General features: G+C 41.5%; 2 protein-coding genes across 2 annotated transcripts; one reads left to right on the top strand and one right to left on the bottom strand. All coding sequences in view use genetic code 11, as the record gives it.

Moving 5' to 3' along the window:
- Positions 1-6,477: 6,477 nt before the first annotated feature.
- On the bottom strand, positions 6,478-15,866 carry EGR_06633 (Alpha-(1,3)-fucosyltransferase; the record flags this gene model as incomplete). The annotated part of the gene is made up of 3 exons (XM_024495882.1): positions 6,478-6,597; positions 6,702-7,023; positions 15,577-15,866. 3 exons carry the CDS (start codon positions 15,864-15,866, stop codon positions 6,478-6,480), a joined length of 732 nt encoding a protein of 243 aa, XP_024349740.1.
- Positions 15,867-16,533: 667 nt separating this feature from the next.
- EGR_06632 (Glycoprotein 3-alpha-L-fucosyltransferase A) lies at positions 16,534-19,998 on the top strand (the record flags this gene model as incomplete). The annotated part of the gene is made up of 4 exons (XM_024495881.1): positions 16,534-16,746; positions 17,360-17,623; positions 19,001-19,249; positions 19,828-19,998. The coding sequence occupies 4 exons, from the start codon at positions 16,534-16,536 to the stop codon at positions 19,996-19,998; spliced, it is 897 nt and encodes a 298-aa protein (XP_024349739.1).
- Positions 19,999-20,415: the final 417 nt, after the last annotated feature.

Below are 20,415 nucleotides of genomic sequence, written 5' to 3'. Positions count from 1 at the left end.
GGGGAGCAAAAAATGCAGCAACAAGAATTGTTACTGATCATCATAACGGTTGGATATTTCAAACATTATCCGGTAGCGAGGAAGGTAATAGTGAGAGCGGGTCATCAGGTTCTATTCTGGCGCTTTGGTACGAGAAACTGCAACGGCACCACTTCACAGTGTAGTACAGGAAGGTGAATGTGCACAGCAGTGCAGGAGCCCTGTCTCGCAGACCAATGCCAGCAGAAACAGTTGGTGTTGCAGAGAATACTACATTATTAATTGAGCATACTAAACTTCTCTGACAAAATGCATAGATTTGCGATCCCGACACACTCCAGTTTACGGGAGGTGCCTTACATCCTCTTTCAAATCCACTGCGAATGAGGTGACCTCGTCGGGCAAGGAGACCAGATGGATATATCCAAAATGATTAGAACTCCTCTTAAAAATGAGATTTGTACCTGGGGGAATTTGGGTCTCCTAAGTGCTTTATTGTCCCGGGCACAATGTTACAAACAGTTCTTTAACAGCCATACAAGCAAATAGGTCATGTGAGGGAAAATACGATGTTGAATACCTTGAACAGTAGGTACTTACAGTACTGTTTAATTATTCTTAAAGGAAAAAGAAACATAACGGGTGGGACGGAATCAAATTCGTCTAGGCAGTCCTTCGGTCAGTTGGTCAGTCAGCTACCATCTTTGCTTGCTCGTTTGTCGACGCCTGTACCAAAATATTTTCTCATCGATATTTGGTTGGTTGAAGGGAGAGGAGACCGACAGGAGCCAAATTACACGCCAAATCTCCACGTCAAGGCAATAGTGCTTAACGAACGTTGTGGTTATGAAGTAAGACTTCTTCCAGGCAATATTTTTTGATAACCAACCCAGAATACAGCCTTTACAGCACTCACTATAAATAGGCTTCTTTCTTATCAACTAATCATGACGTTACTGCAACTTGTTTTATGGTGGAGCTGCCATTGCCCAGATGTTTGACGAAAAGTAGTGCCACATGTCAAGGAAAATGTGGTAATTCTCTTGAAATCGCAAATGTTCAACAAACAGAAAAATTGAACTGGCTTGATCTCTACCTTTCCACAAGCCTCTAGTTGAAGTTGACGGTGTTAATGCCGGTGAGTAAAAAGAGGGCTAATGGGGTGCCTCGTCGTCGAGTTTGGTTGGGTAGGGAGGACCTTGGCAAAGAAAAAGTGTAAGCGTTTTGGATAGTCCAGGTGGGCAACGTTAGTGAGTAATGAGACGATGACAAAAGTAGACAAATTTAAGGGATCAGCAAGTCAAGGGTAGGAGGCAGGGGGTGAGTGATGCTTGAGTAATGGTGGAGAGGGGCTGGGGATGGGAAGAAACACTTTCTAAAGTCTCAGTTAGGAGATTAATACCAAAAGAATTAAAAGTGTGCCCAAAATAATTTTATTGCTACTACTTGGAATTGATACCTGCTTGCCAATGTTGATGTGCAGTGGTGCCTGATCTTTAAAAATGTGTGAGATTGGTCTTTTTTTTGGCAGTCACCTTGCCAGCTACCAAAGTAGGACCATCACGTATCCATCAATCGTCCATACATCCGTTCCTTGTCCCACGTATCTGTCTATCCTGTACTTACGAAGATGTTTGCGACCTTATCTTACATCACTCAAATCATCCGATAATGATAATATACTTGCCGAATTCTGCATCCTCTCCATTACAGGTGAGTGCCTAACCATTTTCTAATTTCCTTTAATACGCACACACGAAATCACAAATCTGGTCATGGTCTGCATCGATCTGCCCAGCCCAATACCGTTTTATTGAAGCAGAGGAGATTTTGTGCTACCGCCCTTGAGGCCAGCTTAGAAATCTCTGAAGTCCCTCTCACTCTGAAGTCCCTATTGCATACACGTCATCTAATGCCCATTCTTCCAATTCATGCAACCCGTTCAACTGTTTAAACCCAAGTTGGCAAGGGTGTATTAAATCAGACATTATAGAGAATAACTAGTTCTAATTGTATGGGGAGCAATGACTGCTATTGCTACGAATAAAGGTGATTTTAAACGCTCTATGTGCGAGGAAAGTGGGCACTGAGTCTACAAGGCATTGAGAGTTGAACGTTTTCGAAGCCATGGAAGGAAAAAGGGAGATAGTTGCTTAAAATGCTGTCATTATCTCTCTCTGTGCCTGCCTTGAGAAACGTAATTGACTAAGTTATTTTAATTCACTGTTTACTGACTGTGGATCATCGATGCAACTTGTGTTTTGTAGTCTGGTCCATATTGGTGGCAGTTTCTGCCAAACCACTCTAACCAACGAATTCAATGAAGGGTGTTCAACTTTCTTCCCACAACGTAATGGTCTACGTGTTGTGCTAATCCTATCAGCTTAAAGACTACGGATAAAGTTTTTCTCATAACTTTGCAATTCTTTTCCCGATTTTTCGCATTTCCAGCCTTTTCGTTTTAATGAACATGCGGGGAGGGAATTAGCATTGTCCAAATTCATTGTCTCAGATGTCGCCAACCCCACTAGAATCGCAGCCAAATTATGGCTGTAAAAGCCAGAGCGCCAGCATTGCCAAAAGAAGCATAAGTATGAGCTCGGTGCAGCGCATTCACTAACTTATCAGATATGCGTTTCATTCAGCCATTTGTTTGTTCAACCCTATTTTCCATTACCGAATTTTTTAATAAACTACCTCTTTATTGATCGCAGTCCTCTTAACTTGCCGTCTACAGCTTGGACACACATTGGAAGCGGTAATGATGAGAATGAGAGCTGGTCTGTGGGCCGGATTGGCAGCACTGCAACATCACTGTTGCCAGTTGATGTGGTGTGTAAGCAAACTCATCACGTGGTGTTACCTCTGCCCTAGCCAAATGCAGTCGCATCCTCTAAATATTCGGTTATTCTTCGTGTCATAACAATTCGCTCTATTTGTGGTGGCTGCTAAATAGCAGACGTTCCAATTAGTTGTCACATTCCTCCATTCCTTTCATGTGTTAAATTAGTTCCACCTTCCTTCTTTCTCTTCTCCATAAAATGAATATCAACTTGAGCAAACAGAAGGACGACTGCTGCTTTGACGCAGCACGATTTGCTGCCACGCCATCAGGCAATCGGGCTCCAACGGCCGTGACTATACAGGCATACGAGTTAATACCGAGTCTTGATATCGTCAGGTTATTTGGATGGTTCCCAGAGTTGATGGGCCTAGGCGAATGGCGCGTTGTACGAATTGGTTTTCTCCCAGGTTTGTTATATTTGCATCCCCATGGAAACAGAATTCTGTGCAGACAGGGTGCTAGTTGTATAAACCAGATGTTCAGTAAGGATGAGACCAAGGAATGGGAAAGGAAGAAAAAGCCAAATATTCTGAGGCATTTTTGTCAGAGGAGGCACTGTTCACTCAGTGTGAGTATGCATGTATAAGCATCAAGTGCACCCCCATTTCTATCACTTCATTTTCATTTGTCTCGCTCTTCTCCCTCCTTCTTCGTCCTTCCTTCTTGCTTTTGCCCATTCTGCCTATTATCCTCTTCCTGTATGGTGCAGCTGGCGCACCAGAAGCATGTGTGCAATCAGAACTAAGGGCAGGGATGCAAGGGAGAGGGTGATATAAAAGCAGAAACAGAGGCAGAGTGAGAAGCAGAAGAGAGAAATGGGGAACTAGGAGTTGTGCATTGTCGTCGTTTGGCGAGTTTTCCATCATTTGTCGCTTACAGTGCTTAACAGGGAAGCCGTGTACCTTGTGAAGTAAGGGGCACAGTGGATTGTATGTTTTACTGATGTGTCCTTTACCCAAGCATTGTGGAATGAGAGGGAAGGGTTAGGAGAGAGTTGAGTGAGGAACGATGATTGGTAGTGAAACATTCATTGCAATGCTCCAAGTATATGAACACGTGCAATGCAGATGTTGAGGTAATATTCACCTATGGACGTTTATGGGCAGATATGCAGGTGGTTGGTAGGTGTAATGGGAGACATACAGGTGCGCAGCTGAGAGGAAAGTACAAGGAGAAATGGATAGCATTAGAGTGCAAGGGGAAGAGAGAAAGAGATTAAGGGAAGGAGAAGATGGCACTCGTTTATCGATAGGTTAGTAGGGAGGTAGGAAGTTGCGTGATTATTGGCGTAGTTGTAAGGAGAGGGGCTGAGAAGAGGAAGGAGCAGAAGTGGCAGAGAGGAGGAAAAAGAGGATAAAAGGGGAGAGAAAAATGGAACTGCGGGAAGAACAATGGAGGAGCAATGTTGGTTGGGGTAGTCATTAGTTGAATTTGTAAAAAAGGATTAAAGGAAAGAAGGAAATATGAAAAGAAATAAGGGATGAGTAAGATAGAGGGACAATTGAAGAGATTGTTATTGTATCCTTGGATGATTTGAGTGGAGAAATGATGTACGGACTAGTCAACGGACGGGCGAACGAGTAGACGAGGAGAGGTGCAACAGAGGCGAAACGAGTTGCACTGAACCGCATTCAGTAGATTTCCTGATGACAATTTGATGGGCTAATTTGTGGATGAGTAAGAAGACTTCCTCAATCCAATTGATTTTCCACCTTATCCGACCAAACTATCTATGCTTTGATATAACTACTCCTCACCTCTCACATCACACATCCTACCCCCTACCCTCAGCAGATGTGGAGATGTGGTTGATATGAACACAAAACCCACAATATATATTTCAAGACCTCAGCATCTATCTTAAATCGTTTGCATTTAAGATACACCTCGATGGAACAACAAGGACCTACTACACTTGGACCAATTGGAAGCTATCTTCCGCTCTTTAACTCCACCTCATGCTCTACTTTCGATCCTGCACAGGCAGAAAAGCAATTACAGATAGTGTCCATCAACACAACGTGGGTTTTTCCATGAATGAATACTTTTGTATTTCCTCACTGCCTTGTCACTTCAGCCTTGCAACAGTAGGTTTTGGTCGCGTAGGCGAGAAGGACGAAATATAGTGATTTTTTACAACTGCTAAAGCAGAGGACAGAATACCCGTTGAGACGAAAGCCAACCGACTAATTTTGCTGTTGCCTAAATCAGGTGGAAATGCATTGTGATGTACGAGCCGGCGCATCAGTGGAAATTTGTTCATTGTGGCACACTGCATAAAAGTGTGCAAACGAGTGAGTGGAGAATTGGCTGATCTCTCGGTAAATTGAGGTAGTGCGGGGATGTGTTGTGATGTAATGTGAAGCAAGGCAAAATGGGCCGTTGTACGCGGCACCTGTACATTGATGTAAATACAACTGCAAAGAGGAGGGTGAAGTTGCACTGAAGACTACTGCAATGCCATTTACACCGCCGTGTGTATGCAGCTGCTGCGTCTTGACGATCACGTAGTAGTTATTTTCTTTCCTGCTGCTATCAACCCACCTGTGTCTCACCAGTTAGGTACCCTTCACCGCATCCTCATACCACAGCCAATCACTCCAGTCTCCCTTATTCAATTTTGTTGACGCATTTCTTTTCTCCCCAATGCGCTCATTTGGCGGTTTTCTTCTCTACTTTACTCATTTTCTCTCTTACCTCCTATTCTCTCTTTCTATCTACTTAGCATCCTTCCACACAGCCTATATCCTTCTCTAAGCCTAGCGTCTGCTCTCCTTCAATCCATTCCTTTCGGCAAATATGTTTCTCCTGCTCATTCAACCTCAATGCCTCCGCATGGAATATGTCTGCTGGCATGATTGTAGGTGCATTTTCACCTTTGCTTTAATTTCCTTTTTCGAAACCTCCCACCAGCAACATCATCGAGCAATGCGGATAAAATTTATAGGAACATAAGATAATCTGCCAACAATAATTTGAAGCCGTAATAATTTCTAGGAAATGTAACACCCTGCAGACAGACATTTTGTATGAATGGCCATGAGCAACTACATAACATATGAAATTGAGCTGATGCAAATTACAGAAACAATTACAAATAGTTTCTATAGCCCGTTTGAGATCATGATCGCAAATCGACTGGCAATGTCATCTGGTGAATACTGTGGCGGAAGGTAGTTGACGTAATGTGATTGTTGCTCGTTTGCATGTTGGAAATGACGCAAGTTTCACGCGTGCTTGAGGAGAATTAGCAGAACAATGCATCGATGAATTCGTATTCTGCGAGGACACAGGTGCCTTTGTTTGGGGAGGGAATCCAACCCAACTATCCAACAAGGCGTGTTCTATTGGGGCCCACTGCCAGCAAGAATACCTGAATAGCCACCTGTATAGAGACTTAATTATCTGTTGATTTGACATAAAAGTCCTGCGTCACAGTTAATGTCTTTTTCTTAAACGCCCAGTATGTTTTCACTAAAAAGATTGTTGGCAGTAGGAACCAACGAGGTAATCGGAGTCCTTGTGGATCAGAATTATTGGAAAAATGCACATATTGTGGATTACATATAACCATCTGACCACTATGATCAAGTGCATTGCTGTATATCGAGACCGTTCTTCCTAAAATTGTGAGAATTGGAAGGCACCCACCCTCACCCGATCACCGAAGTTAAGCGACGTCGGACCGAATTAGTACTTGCATGGGTGACCAGCTGGGAATCCTCAGTGTTGCTGGCCTCCTTTGTACTCCTCTCCTCCTCCACACGGCCATACTTCACGTCATCACATTTTACTGCACTCACACTACTCCTCTCCAATCCACTCCACTACACTGCACTTGCATCCAGTACAATCCCATTCACCCTGTATACAGCACCGAATCAATTGCTATCAACTTAATGCCATGATGCCCTATGCCATATGGCAGTTGCATATGCAGTTGGAGACGCATGTGTATGTGTGTGGAAGAGCAGGAGGAGAATGAGGAGGTGGAAGTGCAGGCGGAGGCGTCAGAGGAATAGGAGGAGGTGGTAGTGCAGAGATGTGAGTGATGCGGCGAGTGAGTGGGCGGATGCACGAATGGAGGAAGGAGTGGGTGGAGGATAGGAGGAAGGGTGAAATGGGAAAATGGGCGAAAGGGTAAAAGAGTAAACCAAGTGATAGAGAAAGTGAGGGCTGTTGGCGTGGTGTCAGGTGGGCTGAAGGGAGAATGAAGGCAAAAAGGTCGGCGAAATTTTAGAGCTGATCATTTGATGAATGCTTTGGAGACGTTACTGGCTCCAGTCAATCAAATCAGTACCGTAGTTCCGATAATTTCTTATCGACACGATTCTTGATTTGGAGGTGATAAACCAAAGGTGGACACACTTGCTCAGCTGTAGCTGCCTTTCAATTAGTTTAAATTAAACATTGGATGGGTTAGTTCCTAGTGATTATTTGTAAATTGTGATCAGTCACTTAAATTCATGCAACTGATTTTAAATGACCCGATATTCAGTGGTTCCACCTCACTCATAGCTCATCGGGCACATCCAACTTATGTGCACCTAAGTAACAATCTTTCTACATCATCATGTGAGACGGTTCTTGTTAGCTATCAATTTCGCCGAATGAGAGAAGCTAAAGCCTGCGCAATGCAATGGGACAACAATTATAATGCTTCTTCTTCAACCACCACGCCCATGAGGTCACCCACATTCCAAATGATTTAGTATGATTAAGTTCTAGATCAAGATACACAAGAAAGCGAGCACACAGTGTCTTCGGAAGGCCACTTCCATCGTTTTACATTTAGGTAAGAATGGGAATTAGTCTTCCACATTGTTTCGGTTTAACAAGTAATGAGCGGACTTAAGAAGATAGATTAACAAAGCCTGTTTGGAAGTAAGTCACGTATCCTAATGGAAAAACGAACAGTATATTCCTTTGGTCACCTTGTTATTTTCCTCTTGTTTGAAGTACCAATTCAGAAAATGCATTAATCAGGCGATAAGGGAACAGGGAAAACGTCACAAAGCGCTTACCATCAGCAATATCTCCTCCATCAACCGACCCCTTGTTTGACAGACGCAAAAAACAAACGGTAAGATTGTCTTGTGAGATGTATGGAACATTACCCGACACTACTCGCAATGCATACTTAAAGCTCAAATCCTGCCACTGTGATTGCAATAACAGCCTCCCCTTTCAACGTGGAATGCGCGAAGCCCAACGAATACATGGTTGCATGACAGCATTTGCCTACCCTGAGTAAAGTGATCGTAAATTACCAGTAAACTCTTGTCAGAGCGCGACTCCTTGCACTGTTTACGTGCTCCACTCCATGAAACTAATTTCTTTGTTCCACCGTGAATTAAAGAATCACACAAGAGCTTAATCATCCCAGACTAGTTTCTTTTCTAATACGCCAACAATTTTCGACCAATTCTTCATCAACTCAACTGACACTGCTCAAAAGGTAGCAAGTAAGGGAAATCATCCTCATGTCAGGGAAATCCTAAATCTACACTGTCTTGCCTGTGGCCAACAATTTGGTGCAACCAGTTATCACACATCAGTGAAGTGCACGGAGAGTGTATTTGTAGTATCGGGCTAGGATGACTGGAACACAATGTATGCTTCGCTGTGGCGGGGCGTTACTTTAATTGCCTGATTTTTGCATGGTGCACAAATGTTTCTATTTGTTTATAAGACAAGTTTCCTGGCAAGTACTAATGATCATAATGGCACGAGTAGAGCTTGTGCTAAACGAAAAAGTGTACTTCCCTACTTTGAGCATTGCCCGGAGTTGACTCATATTAGAATTTAAGGATTCACGAAGATACAGGGGTTAATCGAGGCTCACTCTCTTCAGTGCACGAATAAAACTACCACTTTTGCGCCTCGAGCAAGTGACCAGAGAACATGAGGTCACGTGGCTAGAGTGTTGATGAAGGAACCCATCGCCCCCTTTAATTACTCTTTCTCCATTTTTAATAAATCGAGTAGAACTGAGTTAAGTGCCTCATTAGAACACAAAGTCTTATCTTAATTTTCAACGATGATATTTTCCACGCTTTCTTTTCTACCTGCAAAGTAAAGTTTTGCACTGCTCATCATCATCGCCCACATATGTATGACCCACATTCTCTCCGTCTATGCCACTTGCCTCAAAAGCAAAACAGAGATGACTGGGTGTATCGAAGTTCTTCCTATTGCAGTTACTTTAAATGCAAGGACAGCATTTTATTGAATTCAGACGACTAATGTGAGCTGTATCCGCGCTATAGGAACCTTCATAAAATTCTTGACTCACAGACTAAAAAACGCATTCGCGATTGAGGAGATTTGAGGAGTTAGCAAGTATTCTATGTGTTAAATGGCTGAAGAATTTCGGTCGTAGCGCCTATGACCTCTATCGGCAGTCGATTTCCGATGTTGCGACCTAAATTTTCAACCACTGGGCATCTGAGATGCCTGCTAACTCCTCGAACCTCAAGCGTCTACTGCTTTAATTCATTCGGATTTCCGGAATCTGATGTATTCTACTAAGATTGTTTCGTCGTCCTTTACTGTAATGCATATCTCCTTTTCATGCCCATGGATGCAATTTTGTAGTTTGTTGTGTCTATCCTTTTCTAAACATAATTTTCCGCACTGCAAATAAATGCCCATTCGTCTTATAACCCAAGTAGTTGGAAGGATACTTCCACTAAGGAAGACAGATTGTGATTTGCTCTTGTTTTTCATCCCTTTATATCCTCAACTCACATTTTGGCATGCACCCCTTATGAATAGGTGCATACCTACAGAATGTTACCGTAGTTGTGCATGCATTCCTTAATGCATACTTTTGTATCAATTAATCAGCATGCCACACTCAACTAATGTCAAGGAATTTAATTGGGAAAGTCTTTGGATTTGTGTCTTAGTTTGCAGTCATTTACCGATTTAGCATCTACAGCCACCTGCGTGACATTCACAAGGATATGTTTCCTTTAATTTATTCAGTATGGGTTCAGTATATTCGATTAGCACAAACAGCATTAAGAAAATATAGGAAATATTTGAGCAAAATGTGCATTTGAAGATGTTTGAGTGAATGGAGTTATTACAAAAATCTGAGCAGAACACATCACAAGTGAATCAAATGAAATCGTGTGCAATCTGATATGCAATTTTGTATATCTTACTAGTCCATATTCTTTATCATTAACAGGAATTTATTAGCACTTTATGCTGCTTTCACCTCGTTGCAAAAGTAACTTAAAAAGGGTCAAACTGTGGTCAAGTAAATAATTCTTAAAATTTTATCCGAACCGTCTTGAATTACAGAGGTGCGGTGCATAACCCATTTGTACAACAGATGAGCTTTAAAGTGGATTTTAATCCCAAAATGTCTTATTAGACAGCAGCGTGATTGCATTTGTGTTATTACAAAGATAATGATGAGCTTTTCTTGTTTACTTAAACATTTGTTTCGACGATAAATGCAAGCAATGCCAGTAATACAACACGATGTCATCTTCAAATTGTGTAGGTGTCGTAAAACCTATGCATTAAATTCAGCCTTAAGCAAGAGTTCAATTTAGCGGAAAATTACCTCATGTCTCATATACATCCTGAAATAAAGTCAATCGAGAAAGTAGCTAAGTAGTGACAATTCGTGTAAAAGAATACCCCTCAAGGACAGGATGATCTCGACTGGTTTCGTTTGTTTTTATGAGGTCTTGTAAAAACCAACTACCAGGTTATAATTTGCATTTAACAGTCTGCTCAAAACCTGTACCCGAATAGAGCGTAGTTTTGTTGCTCTTCATGCACATGCTCTTTGTGGAGTAGCAAATAATTGCGGTGATTGAAAGTGCCCACTTGAGCTGCCTAACGTAGCTGGCATCCATAAGGTGAAAGGCACCGACATAATATTGGCATTCACAGTTTCGCTCCATATGTACTTAAATTTTTACTCAAGTATCATCTTAAAAATTTTTTTGCATTACTTAAGAGTGTGGCAAATAAAGCCCAATCATTGTACCCCTACGTATTGAGTGTGTTTTGATGCATAGTAGTTGGAGACACTCGGGTGCCGTTAAGATCCAATTTAGCGAGTTATAATAAAAAAATTCATCCTAATCAAAAGTATGAATATTTGTGATAGGATTAGCTTGTTAGGCTGGCTCGCATTTTTACATTTTTTCGGTAATGCAAGTTTTACTGCAAATCCGCAATTAAGGTGGACTCCTTAGATTTCACTTGTATTTCACTGTCATGTTTTACGGTAATATTTAATGGCAGTGTTAATCTATGTAGCATATACAAGAGAGAATTTCCCATACCTGTTTGCCATTAGTGACCATTGAAACAAACCCTCAGGCACCATTTAGATTTGACTAAGCCCTCGCATGATTTACGGAATCAGATTTGTTTGTTTTGGTTCTGCAATGAACTACGGTTAATGCTAGCGTTAGTGAAAACTACAATTCTCTCTGGTGGGCATGATTTTTTGTTATGTAAATGTTCTGTAAATGTGTACGCGGTCCTTGCTTCCACAAAACACGAATAGTATTTTGTAAAGAACAACACAATAACACCTGCGTTGCAGTACAACTAGTGATTACGAGACGTCGTAAAACATTTAAAGTAAATTTACATTTTAGTTACATTTTTACAGAATGAAGCGTAGACGTAGCTATATTTGTTGGAGTCAAAAATGATCTAGCCTCTTGATGGCTTTGAGAAGCATTGATACGCAGTGGCAGAATGTCTAATTGGTATGCCACCAGGCTGTTTGACAGTTAATATGTTCACGCCTAAACATAAAAATTAAATTTAAAATGCTAGGTCTGTGCATTTTACTAAATGGCTCTGGGTGCAAATATTTTTCGAATGCTAACATAAGAAGTAAAAAGAGCCACTTATCCACAGGAAACAAGCCCTATTAAGGGAAATAGGGTGACGTCCATGCTTTCTCTCGATTATTTTAAATTCCTTCTTTGAGTACGTTGTGCATCATTTTAAATTTATGGTGAACATTTCTCTGTTTTTAGTGGGCACTGGTTTCCTACTTTACTTCTCCTAGTATTCAGCACGAGGTAATACCATTCTCGTATTTTACTTATCGGCACCATAATGGCATGATATTATATTATATCATGCATAATGAATGGAGCGTATACCATGTCTTACGCAGGAAGTTGGTTGACATGACTTCCAGGCAACTATCACATTCTAATTACATCAAATTGCTTAGTCTCTAATGACTCAAGATAGTAAATTGGAGTACAAGGTTGACTAATTCAATGTCAAGTTTTGAGGTATGCTGGAGATCAATAAACATATTTTTTTATTCACAGGCTGCTTATTATCAGCGACTACTCAAGCCGCTCATTATTCTGCTCCTAACGATTTTGACCTTAACATAGAATCACTGCTTTCCTAAATTTGCCATCAAATTGTAAGCATCTGTGTCGGAATGCTCACGACTCCAAGACAATCAACCTCATTTGTTCGAATCAATTTATGCGAGATAGTTACCACATATTTTAATTTAAGTTGTCCTTAAATAACTAAATATTGAAATGTTATGCTGTTAGGAGAATCATTAACCCAATAACCTGCACTTTATTTGTTATTATATGACACGGGAACCATTTATTGGCTAAATTCACAAGCTTTCCACTGCCTTCATCAAGTTGTGCCTATGTCCGTTATCAAGCCACAAGTAATGCAAGATTCAAAATAACTACATACCAAGATATGCAAATCTTTGCTTACTGGTAAATAGTAAATTGTGTAACACTTGATTTTATGCAAAGTCAAGAATAAGCCCATTGAAGTCTGCGATTGCCTTGGAGAAAATTTCATGAATGCGGTGGTAGACTCAAAGCTACCCATAACAGCGTGATTTATCTGGACATATCATATTTAAAACAGGTGATTTAAAGTCAATGTAAATGACGTAAATCATTTAGTTGTGATTACTGGTGTCCTGCACATTGTCTCCAGCGGAGTGAAGTTAGTTGCTACAATGCCATCAAGTCTCATGGGGAAGGAATTCACTGAGGTTTCATGAATTCTTTGCATTACAAAATGGCTTCTAAAAGCGGTTATAAAAAGGATTCTAATTGTTATCCTAACAGATGTCTATAGCCGCCTCCTGCTTCCGTTTGGATCAGAATATCACCACCTTTTGGATGCGTTAGCAGTGCATCTTGTTATGAACATTGCCCTTCAAGACAGTTCTTAATGAGATCACTGCCTGCACTCGTACTACCTCAGTCCCATTACACGTCAGAATAACCGTCTACGAATTCCATATTTTTGTGTTCAGACCGAAAATGAGGCATCGAGAGCCTCATTGTAAAAGGAGCAAGTCAGGCACGCGTAATTGCATTGACGCGAGAACGCCCTCCCTGCAAAACATCTTCTGGGTCTATAATCGCATCGATGTTGCATTGAGTACCATAACCAGTGTAAATGCTTCAAGTTGTCCTGATTCCCTTGAAGTTCTAGTACTGACTTCGTGAAGCTTCTAGTTGAGCATTCGAGTGACAATTGCGATGAAGAATGGTGTGCTATGAGTATATTTCTGTCATGCAGCGTGTTGGTGCTTATGTAGTCCCGTAGTAAATGTAGTGCGGTAGGGTGATGGGATGTAAGTGATGCGCCTGCTTTTAGTACCGTGCATTCTTATCACAATAGATGTTTGTGATTTACGTCAGCACACCGGGCTATGACTTACCACAGAAAAGCGTTCGAATCGATTAATGGAATTGACGGTGAGACAGTCGCTTAGGTACAGTTTGTAGTGATGAATGCGTTTCGAAAGACGGGTGTGATCTCACCAGTATTCCTGTGGCAATCGCGTTATTTGGCACGCTGTCACGGCTGTACTTAATATCGTGGTGTTTAGCTCTTCAACACGGGGCCGCACAAAATAAACGAACTTGCCCAAATAATGTGCAGACTGTGACTGCTTTATGGAAAAATATTTGCGCTTTACCTCGACCTTGGTCAGAAAATAACGAAAGTAACATAAGTGATATTTTGCACAATTATTTGTGAATGGGTAGGAGGAGTGAGGGATAGTGTATGCCGGAGACAATAGCAAAGTGTGAATTGATTTAAAAGAGTTACTTATGATGAGCTTGAAATTCTCTTAAGAGTAAAGAGATCAGCGGTGTCTTACACACGACAATTCTAGAAAAGGCTGTTGCTGTACTCGTCGACACCATTCCGCACTAAAGATACACTGCTGGAACTGTGTTTTTGCCAGGTGTGGCGTCGTCAAAGAGGTTATGATTAATCCCTCACTACAGGGTCATTCATCTCAAACTTGAGCTGGGCATCAACCATCCCTAACGCATGACTTAGGAAGAAGTCGGATGTCAAAAGTACAACCGCCTGCAACGCCTACAACAAAACTATCTTGATGTTTGCATTTGCTTACTATCCGTTCTAAAGCACAGAGTAGAATTGATGCGGAAAGGAAAGTTATTTGTCAAGAGATACAGTAAACTACCAAATATGATCGCTTAAACTTCAAAGATGGGCAGCGCTGGAGATGAGAGAATTGAATTCATGTAAAAAGACAGACAAGGAGCGTAGTTATCAATTAGGAATTATAAATGAACGAGGGTGGGAGAAAGGTCGACTGCAGGTGACGTCATTCGAGAGGTGCAAGGGGTCTGTCGAAGCACAGGCTTTTGGAATCTAAGAACTCCCTGCCATTCTGCTTTGGTAGGCTCACAGTTCCTGTGTTCAGTCTGTGCATGAAACCGCACAATTGACAGTCCAATCTGATTGGTCTCTAAGATGCAGAGGTTAGAAACTCTGTTAAGACTCCGTTTGTTCTTCCAATACTTTGTTTATTCCCATCTCAGTCATTCATCCAATCCTTACGGACTCATTCACTCAGGTGCTCGTCTATTTGCCAACTCCTTCATTACATTGGCTGCTTCGAGGAGTAATCTTCGCACTTTGTTAGGCGCAACAACTTCAAGTTCAAAATGTCGTATTTGCAACCTGATTAAGGTCGATGGATTGCTTACATAAGCATAGCTGCAAACTCCGTAAAGCTGCAAATCATGCAACACTGCTAATAGAGCAAGGCTTTGTTCGAGTGGCGAAGACTGCACACATGAGTGGCTGGTGGGGAAAGCACTTGTCGGGCTGTCCGAATACGTACATGCACCGGCAACTTATTGGATTGGAATGATTGACATGGTCATTTGCCGACACAGCCGCAATCTATCAGTCAGCAAAACCTCAGTGCACCTCCGCCGTGTTTTGAAATTAAACATCTTTATCTAATCTCTACAACGTCGCATTTGGAATCCCTCAATGCAAATAACTCATTTGAACACACGAACGTATGACTAATGGTAACTGTGAGGTACTAACACCTACTCAACACGTTTACATTCATTATCGGTTCACTCTACCTTACACTTACCAGGAGTGTGTAATTTACTTCACATATGGTAGAATAATTTGTCGTCCTCATACCCAAGGAAAGGCATGACTAACAGCTGGTAGGCACTGCGTATGTGGCATTGGCGCAACTGTGGTATTGACGCCCACAACAGGGTATAACTTAAGGCCACAAATATTTATGTAGGCACCACACCTACGACATTCAACAATTCAGTGTTCAGTTGTGAAGATCTACCTATGAAAATGCTTGGAAAATGATGTTTACCAATTTTAAAATTAATCATCGAAAAAGCACACCACTATTTCAATCTCAGGAATGGTGTCGATCACTGACGCACACACACAGTGTTGATGTAGACAAAGACCAAAGACTTACGCAAAATCTCCCATGCTCCTTCCAGGCGAAGTAGGCCGCATAGGCAGTGTCGTTTTTGTCCAAGTAGAGCAAGTAGTTGGCCAAATCATGAATCGACTTGTAGTCATCCACATTGATGTACGAGTGCGGAGGCAACGAGCTTTCGTAGTCGTCCTTAAAGGCGCCCAATACAATGGGAATCATATCGTGTCTGCACACAAAAACGAGTGAAGAAAGAACGCGTGATCCATGGGCGGAGGAACCTACTGACATAGGTGGTCAAGTAAAATTCAAAAAGAAGACGTGAGCCACCTTATTCTCGCATCACGCATGAGTGGCATTAAAGACTTCAGAAACTCAACATTGTTGAGGTGGAGTGGTCACAACTTATGTGGGAAATGCAGAATTCACTAAAACTAAGAGAGGCTATGGCCGACCCGTATAACAACGCGAATGGAATCAGAAATTAGAATAATCTATTTTCTCTAGCGTAGGTCGACGTGCCATAATGAGAATGGAACGACTTGATGGTGCACCAGAGAGCATGCATGACCGCGAACAATCTATGTTGAATGTCTCATTTTAATCCAAGTATTTTCGGATCTACGGTTAACGAAGTCTCTTTTTTCCACCTCGCATTTTCAGATGATCACACCACATTTTTGTGCTGGTCATTTCATATTACCCAACTTTAAGACAGCGAAATATAGAAGATTTTAATTGAGTGCAAAATTCGACTATGGTCATCCTATCACCTAAAAACGTGATCAAAATTACTTTGCATTTGTGCCTTGTGAAGTGGATTATGTGTCTATGGAATTGCATATCGTAAAGCATTCACTATGAGTCCAACCAATCAAATGTCATATTTCATCTGCTCACACTCTGATAAGTAGTTTTACTAGCGCCTTAAATTTGCCACATTAGAAGGACCGCGATGATGCATAGAAGAAAGATGTCAGCAGTGCTTTTAGCTTCGGCTGCTGTAGCACTAACACTACTAATACTCTTTTGGAATGTCACTCTGAATGAGAAATCTTTCAAATTATTTAAACTTTTGCCCTTTAGCGCGTCTTCCATACCTTCCATTTTAATCCCCTATCACCATGTAATCGACCAGTTGGAGTGGATAACTGATTTCGCCACGGACAAAGTATGTTTCATTGCGCTCTTTTGCTTTCCTTTCTTTAATAAGTGCACAAGAAATAAGGACGTCCGATGGCCTTGAAAAAAAACGCGATAAACTTGTTTATCAACTAATTTATACTTTTCATCAAGAGACTTACATATAATAGGACCTTAATGGTGCGAATGCGCGCTCATATTTAAACAAGGTTTCGCGAACATTCCAACAAAAATTCACAAAATTATTTTAAAGTATGTGTTTGCCAAGCGAAACGATGGGTGAAACCATTGTTTAATTATAGGAGCATTACTTGTCACTCATTCAAATAATGTCACTAAATCACCCTGAATAAGTAATGCACATGTTAAGGCTGTTTCTGGGACTAGGATGATTTTCGTACCCTTTCATATGCGCCTAAACTGTGTAAATGTCACGCTGGAGGATAAGTGCGATATTCTAGACTGCATTTCTGATTCTTCTGCATGCCCAAGTGACTACGACTAATACATAATTAATAATTTGGGAATAATTCTAGTGCACACGTATTCACATCTATATTTTACGGCTATTTATTTTTTCTGCGGTTACGCTGATGTGGCAAATACATGCCTTAATTTGAAAGTAAATTTTCCAACCTTAGACTGATTTTCCATCTGCAAACCCACCAGTGATTTACTACGATCGACAAATTATCTATCACCCAACCACTTCCGATGGGTGTCGCTACAAATGCATCTTTGCAGCTACCACCCAAGATCTCAGCCAAGGCGATGTGGCCGTCTTCTCCAACCACTTTTCTGTAGAAACAAGTATCAGCCTCAAGAAACGTGGTGTTCTTATCGCCTTTGAGACGGGTGAATGCCCCTTTCTTGCACCTTCTCTCCGTCCTGCACACTTGAACCAAGTGAGTGATGCATGAAGCATTAGCAATGCATCAGTTTCATGGTGAGTCCCCCGGTGCATGTGCAGCCACTCTGTCCATATGACTGCATCATGAATACCTTCACTATCAGATTGTGGAAGAAGTTGACTCACCATTGGCCGTGTAGTTGTTCTGGTATGACACTACAGCTGGAAAAGAAAATGTGTGCCTTTTCCAACTACAGATCAGTCTGCATCTAATTCCTTGCCTCAAACGCAACCCCTCGTTTTGTAGCATAGTTTGGTATTTGGGCAGGTACCCAGAACTGTCTTGCATGTGCACCGCTGACAACAGACTCACATGTTGGCAAGGAAGGGTCAATATAAAGTCTATGACGCAGCAGAAAGCAAAGCCCGAATATCAGTTGTAAGGGCTGATACAACAACTTTTATCGTGCCTTTCTGGTGGTAAGTTCTCAATGTAATTACCATTCACCAAAGTGCAGTGGATCTCACAGTTCCAATGAAATGTTTGCCTATAATTGAAAGCACTCGTTTTTAGCGGTGTAGCGAGGGAATTGTAGTGCATGTGTAAGGCGCTAGCAGGGCGTTTTAGCATGATTTAAAGGCGACGCAAGTTCTGTTAGATACGCACAGGAGGAAGCGCGAAGTGCTGCTTTCTCTGTTGGAGTGTTTCTTGATCGTCCACCCTTTGGTCATTTATGCGTTCACTTCTGTCTACAAATATTCCAGTCCCATATGTAAAAAAGCCCTTCCTCCTGGTATGTTGAAGACGATTTAGTAAGATGTATTGAAGCCTTCTGAGGCCGTGACTAATGTGGCTGCTGATAGCTGTCGAAACCGTTTGTTCACGGGGCCCTGTAGTGCTATCACATGATCAAGATGAAGTATGTTACATGAGTATCCGCTTATTTCATTTCTTATATTTGAATACTGCCTTCAGATTTATCATGCTTCTTTTGGTACAAATAATTAGTCTAATCAAGTAAGATGATGGATACCATGTAACACCTGCACCACTCCGTGCTAAAAAGGAGGAATTGCTTAAAAAGGAGAACTTGAAGGAGGATGAGAAGGAGAGGACGATTTGGAGGTAATGCAATTGCATGGAAAAGATAAGATACTCAGCTTACAACCTGTTTTGATATTTCTTGAATAGAGAGGATGTTTTGTACAGTTAGCTTAGGGGATATCAGAATGAGGCATAATTAGGAGAAAGTGGGAAAAAGCTTACTGAGGTAAGAATGGGGATGAATAAAAACCTTACTTCGTGCGCTGATTATATGCGCCATCTCTACGTGCACAAATGTCTTAGCCTTGTCTAAAAGGTGAATAATTTGCATGAACCAGGAAGTGGCATCGTTGTCAAAGCGGTTCATAATTTACTTTATTAATACAGATCGATCTCTTCATCACATACATGCCCAAATCTCCTGTGCCCTTTGTGTACTCCGTATTCGTGCGGAATAAGAATCCGAAGTATAGATTCACCACAGAAGAGGCTGCATTTATGCTGTCCAAGAATTATGTGCATTTGCTGCCCCCTCATCATCGGCAAAGGAGGAGGTTGATTGCCTGGGCCGTCTCCGACCACCAGCCCAATAATAACAGGGCTGAGTATGCAAGTGCAATCGCCAAATTTATTCCCGTAAGGTGTTTGTTTGGTCGTTAATTCCTTATTTAGCAAGGGCATGTGAATCAGATTATAATTTGGTGCTTTGCAAATTTGTATCTTCTTTCATATCATTGATCATCGAAGGAAGCAGCGATTTCAATTTGATTCAGCTTATCCCCTTCTGCATCTGTTTTGCGCAAAAGTATATGGACGAGAACACAGAATAAGCCGACGTCCTCTCATGCACATCGCAATGTAAGGCTTAGTCGAGTGCCGATATTCTCACGTCACATGACATCCACGGGTGTCACTTCTAGGCACCAACCAAACTGGCCTGCTGAAGCACTAATCTTATTTCGAATAGTTTATTTGACAGACCGACAAATGTTAGAGCAGTTTTCAAAGTTTTAATACGAACATGAACTCAGAGTGCGAGTTAGTGCATGCATTGTCTCCAACCTTATCCGTTATGAAGACAATCTATACCAAGCCAGTGCCATTTAGTAGCAAATATAGGATGTTCTTTTTCTAAATTAAACATTCTTGACTAGCATGTTGTTTTGCTTGAAATACTACTAAGTCATTGGACCATTTGGCACTCTACTTTATAGGTAGATATATACGGCAGTAAAGGAAGGCAACTACCACACAATGCCGAGGCATTTCATTTGCTCTCGCTGGACTACAAATTCTACCTCGCCTTTGAGAACGCCAACTGTCGCAATTACATAACAGAAAAGGTCTATTTCAACGCCATGCAGTGCGTGATGTTTGCTTCTTAACTCGTTTAAAGGCAATGCAAATCCTGCCATGAAGCGGTCCAATACCAACCTTAACGTGAAAGTTCTGCATAAAAGATTAAAATGGTCTTTTCATCATCCTATCATTTCAAGCTAAGCGGTAAAAACGTGTTCCACTTATCCAAAGCAGAGCATATCTGTACAAAGTAAAGCAAATCAATAAGGGTAGTTGGAAGATGGTGTCTGGAAGCGGGTATTTGGATTTGACCATCGGAGGAATGCGAAATGAGTAGGATGAAATACAACGTGAAAAAGCGCAATCCCATGCACCGAAGACTTGCAAACACTTCATCTAAAATGGGTTTACTCCTCTGCTCTGCCTACAGCAATCTGTGGATACACACGCTCAGAGTCGTGGGCGCACAACATGACGCATGAGTTTAATGCATGGATTGTGCT

Source organism: Echinococcus granulosus (genome assembly GCF_000524195.1).
Source record: "Echinococcus granulosus chromosome Unknown EG_S00060, whole genome shotgun sequence".
In the NCBI taxonomy this organism is placed as follows: domain Eukaryota; kingdom Metazoa; phylum Platyhelminthes; class Cestoda; order Cyclophyllidea; family Taeniidae; genus Echinococcus; species Echinococcus granulosus.
The sequence above is the reverse complement of the archived record's forward strand: the minus strand, read 5'-3'. Positions and strand labels throughout refer to the sequence as shown.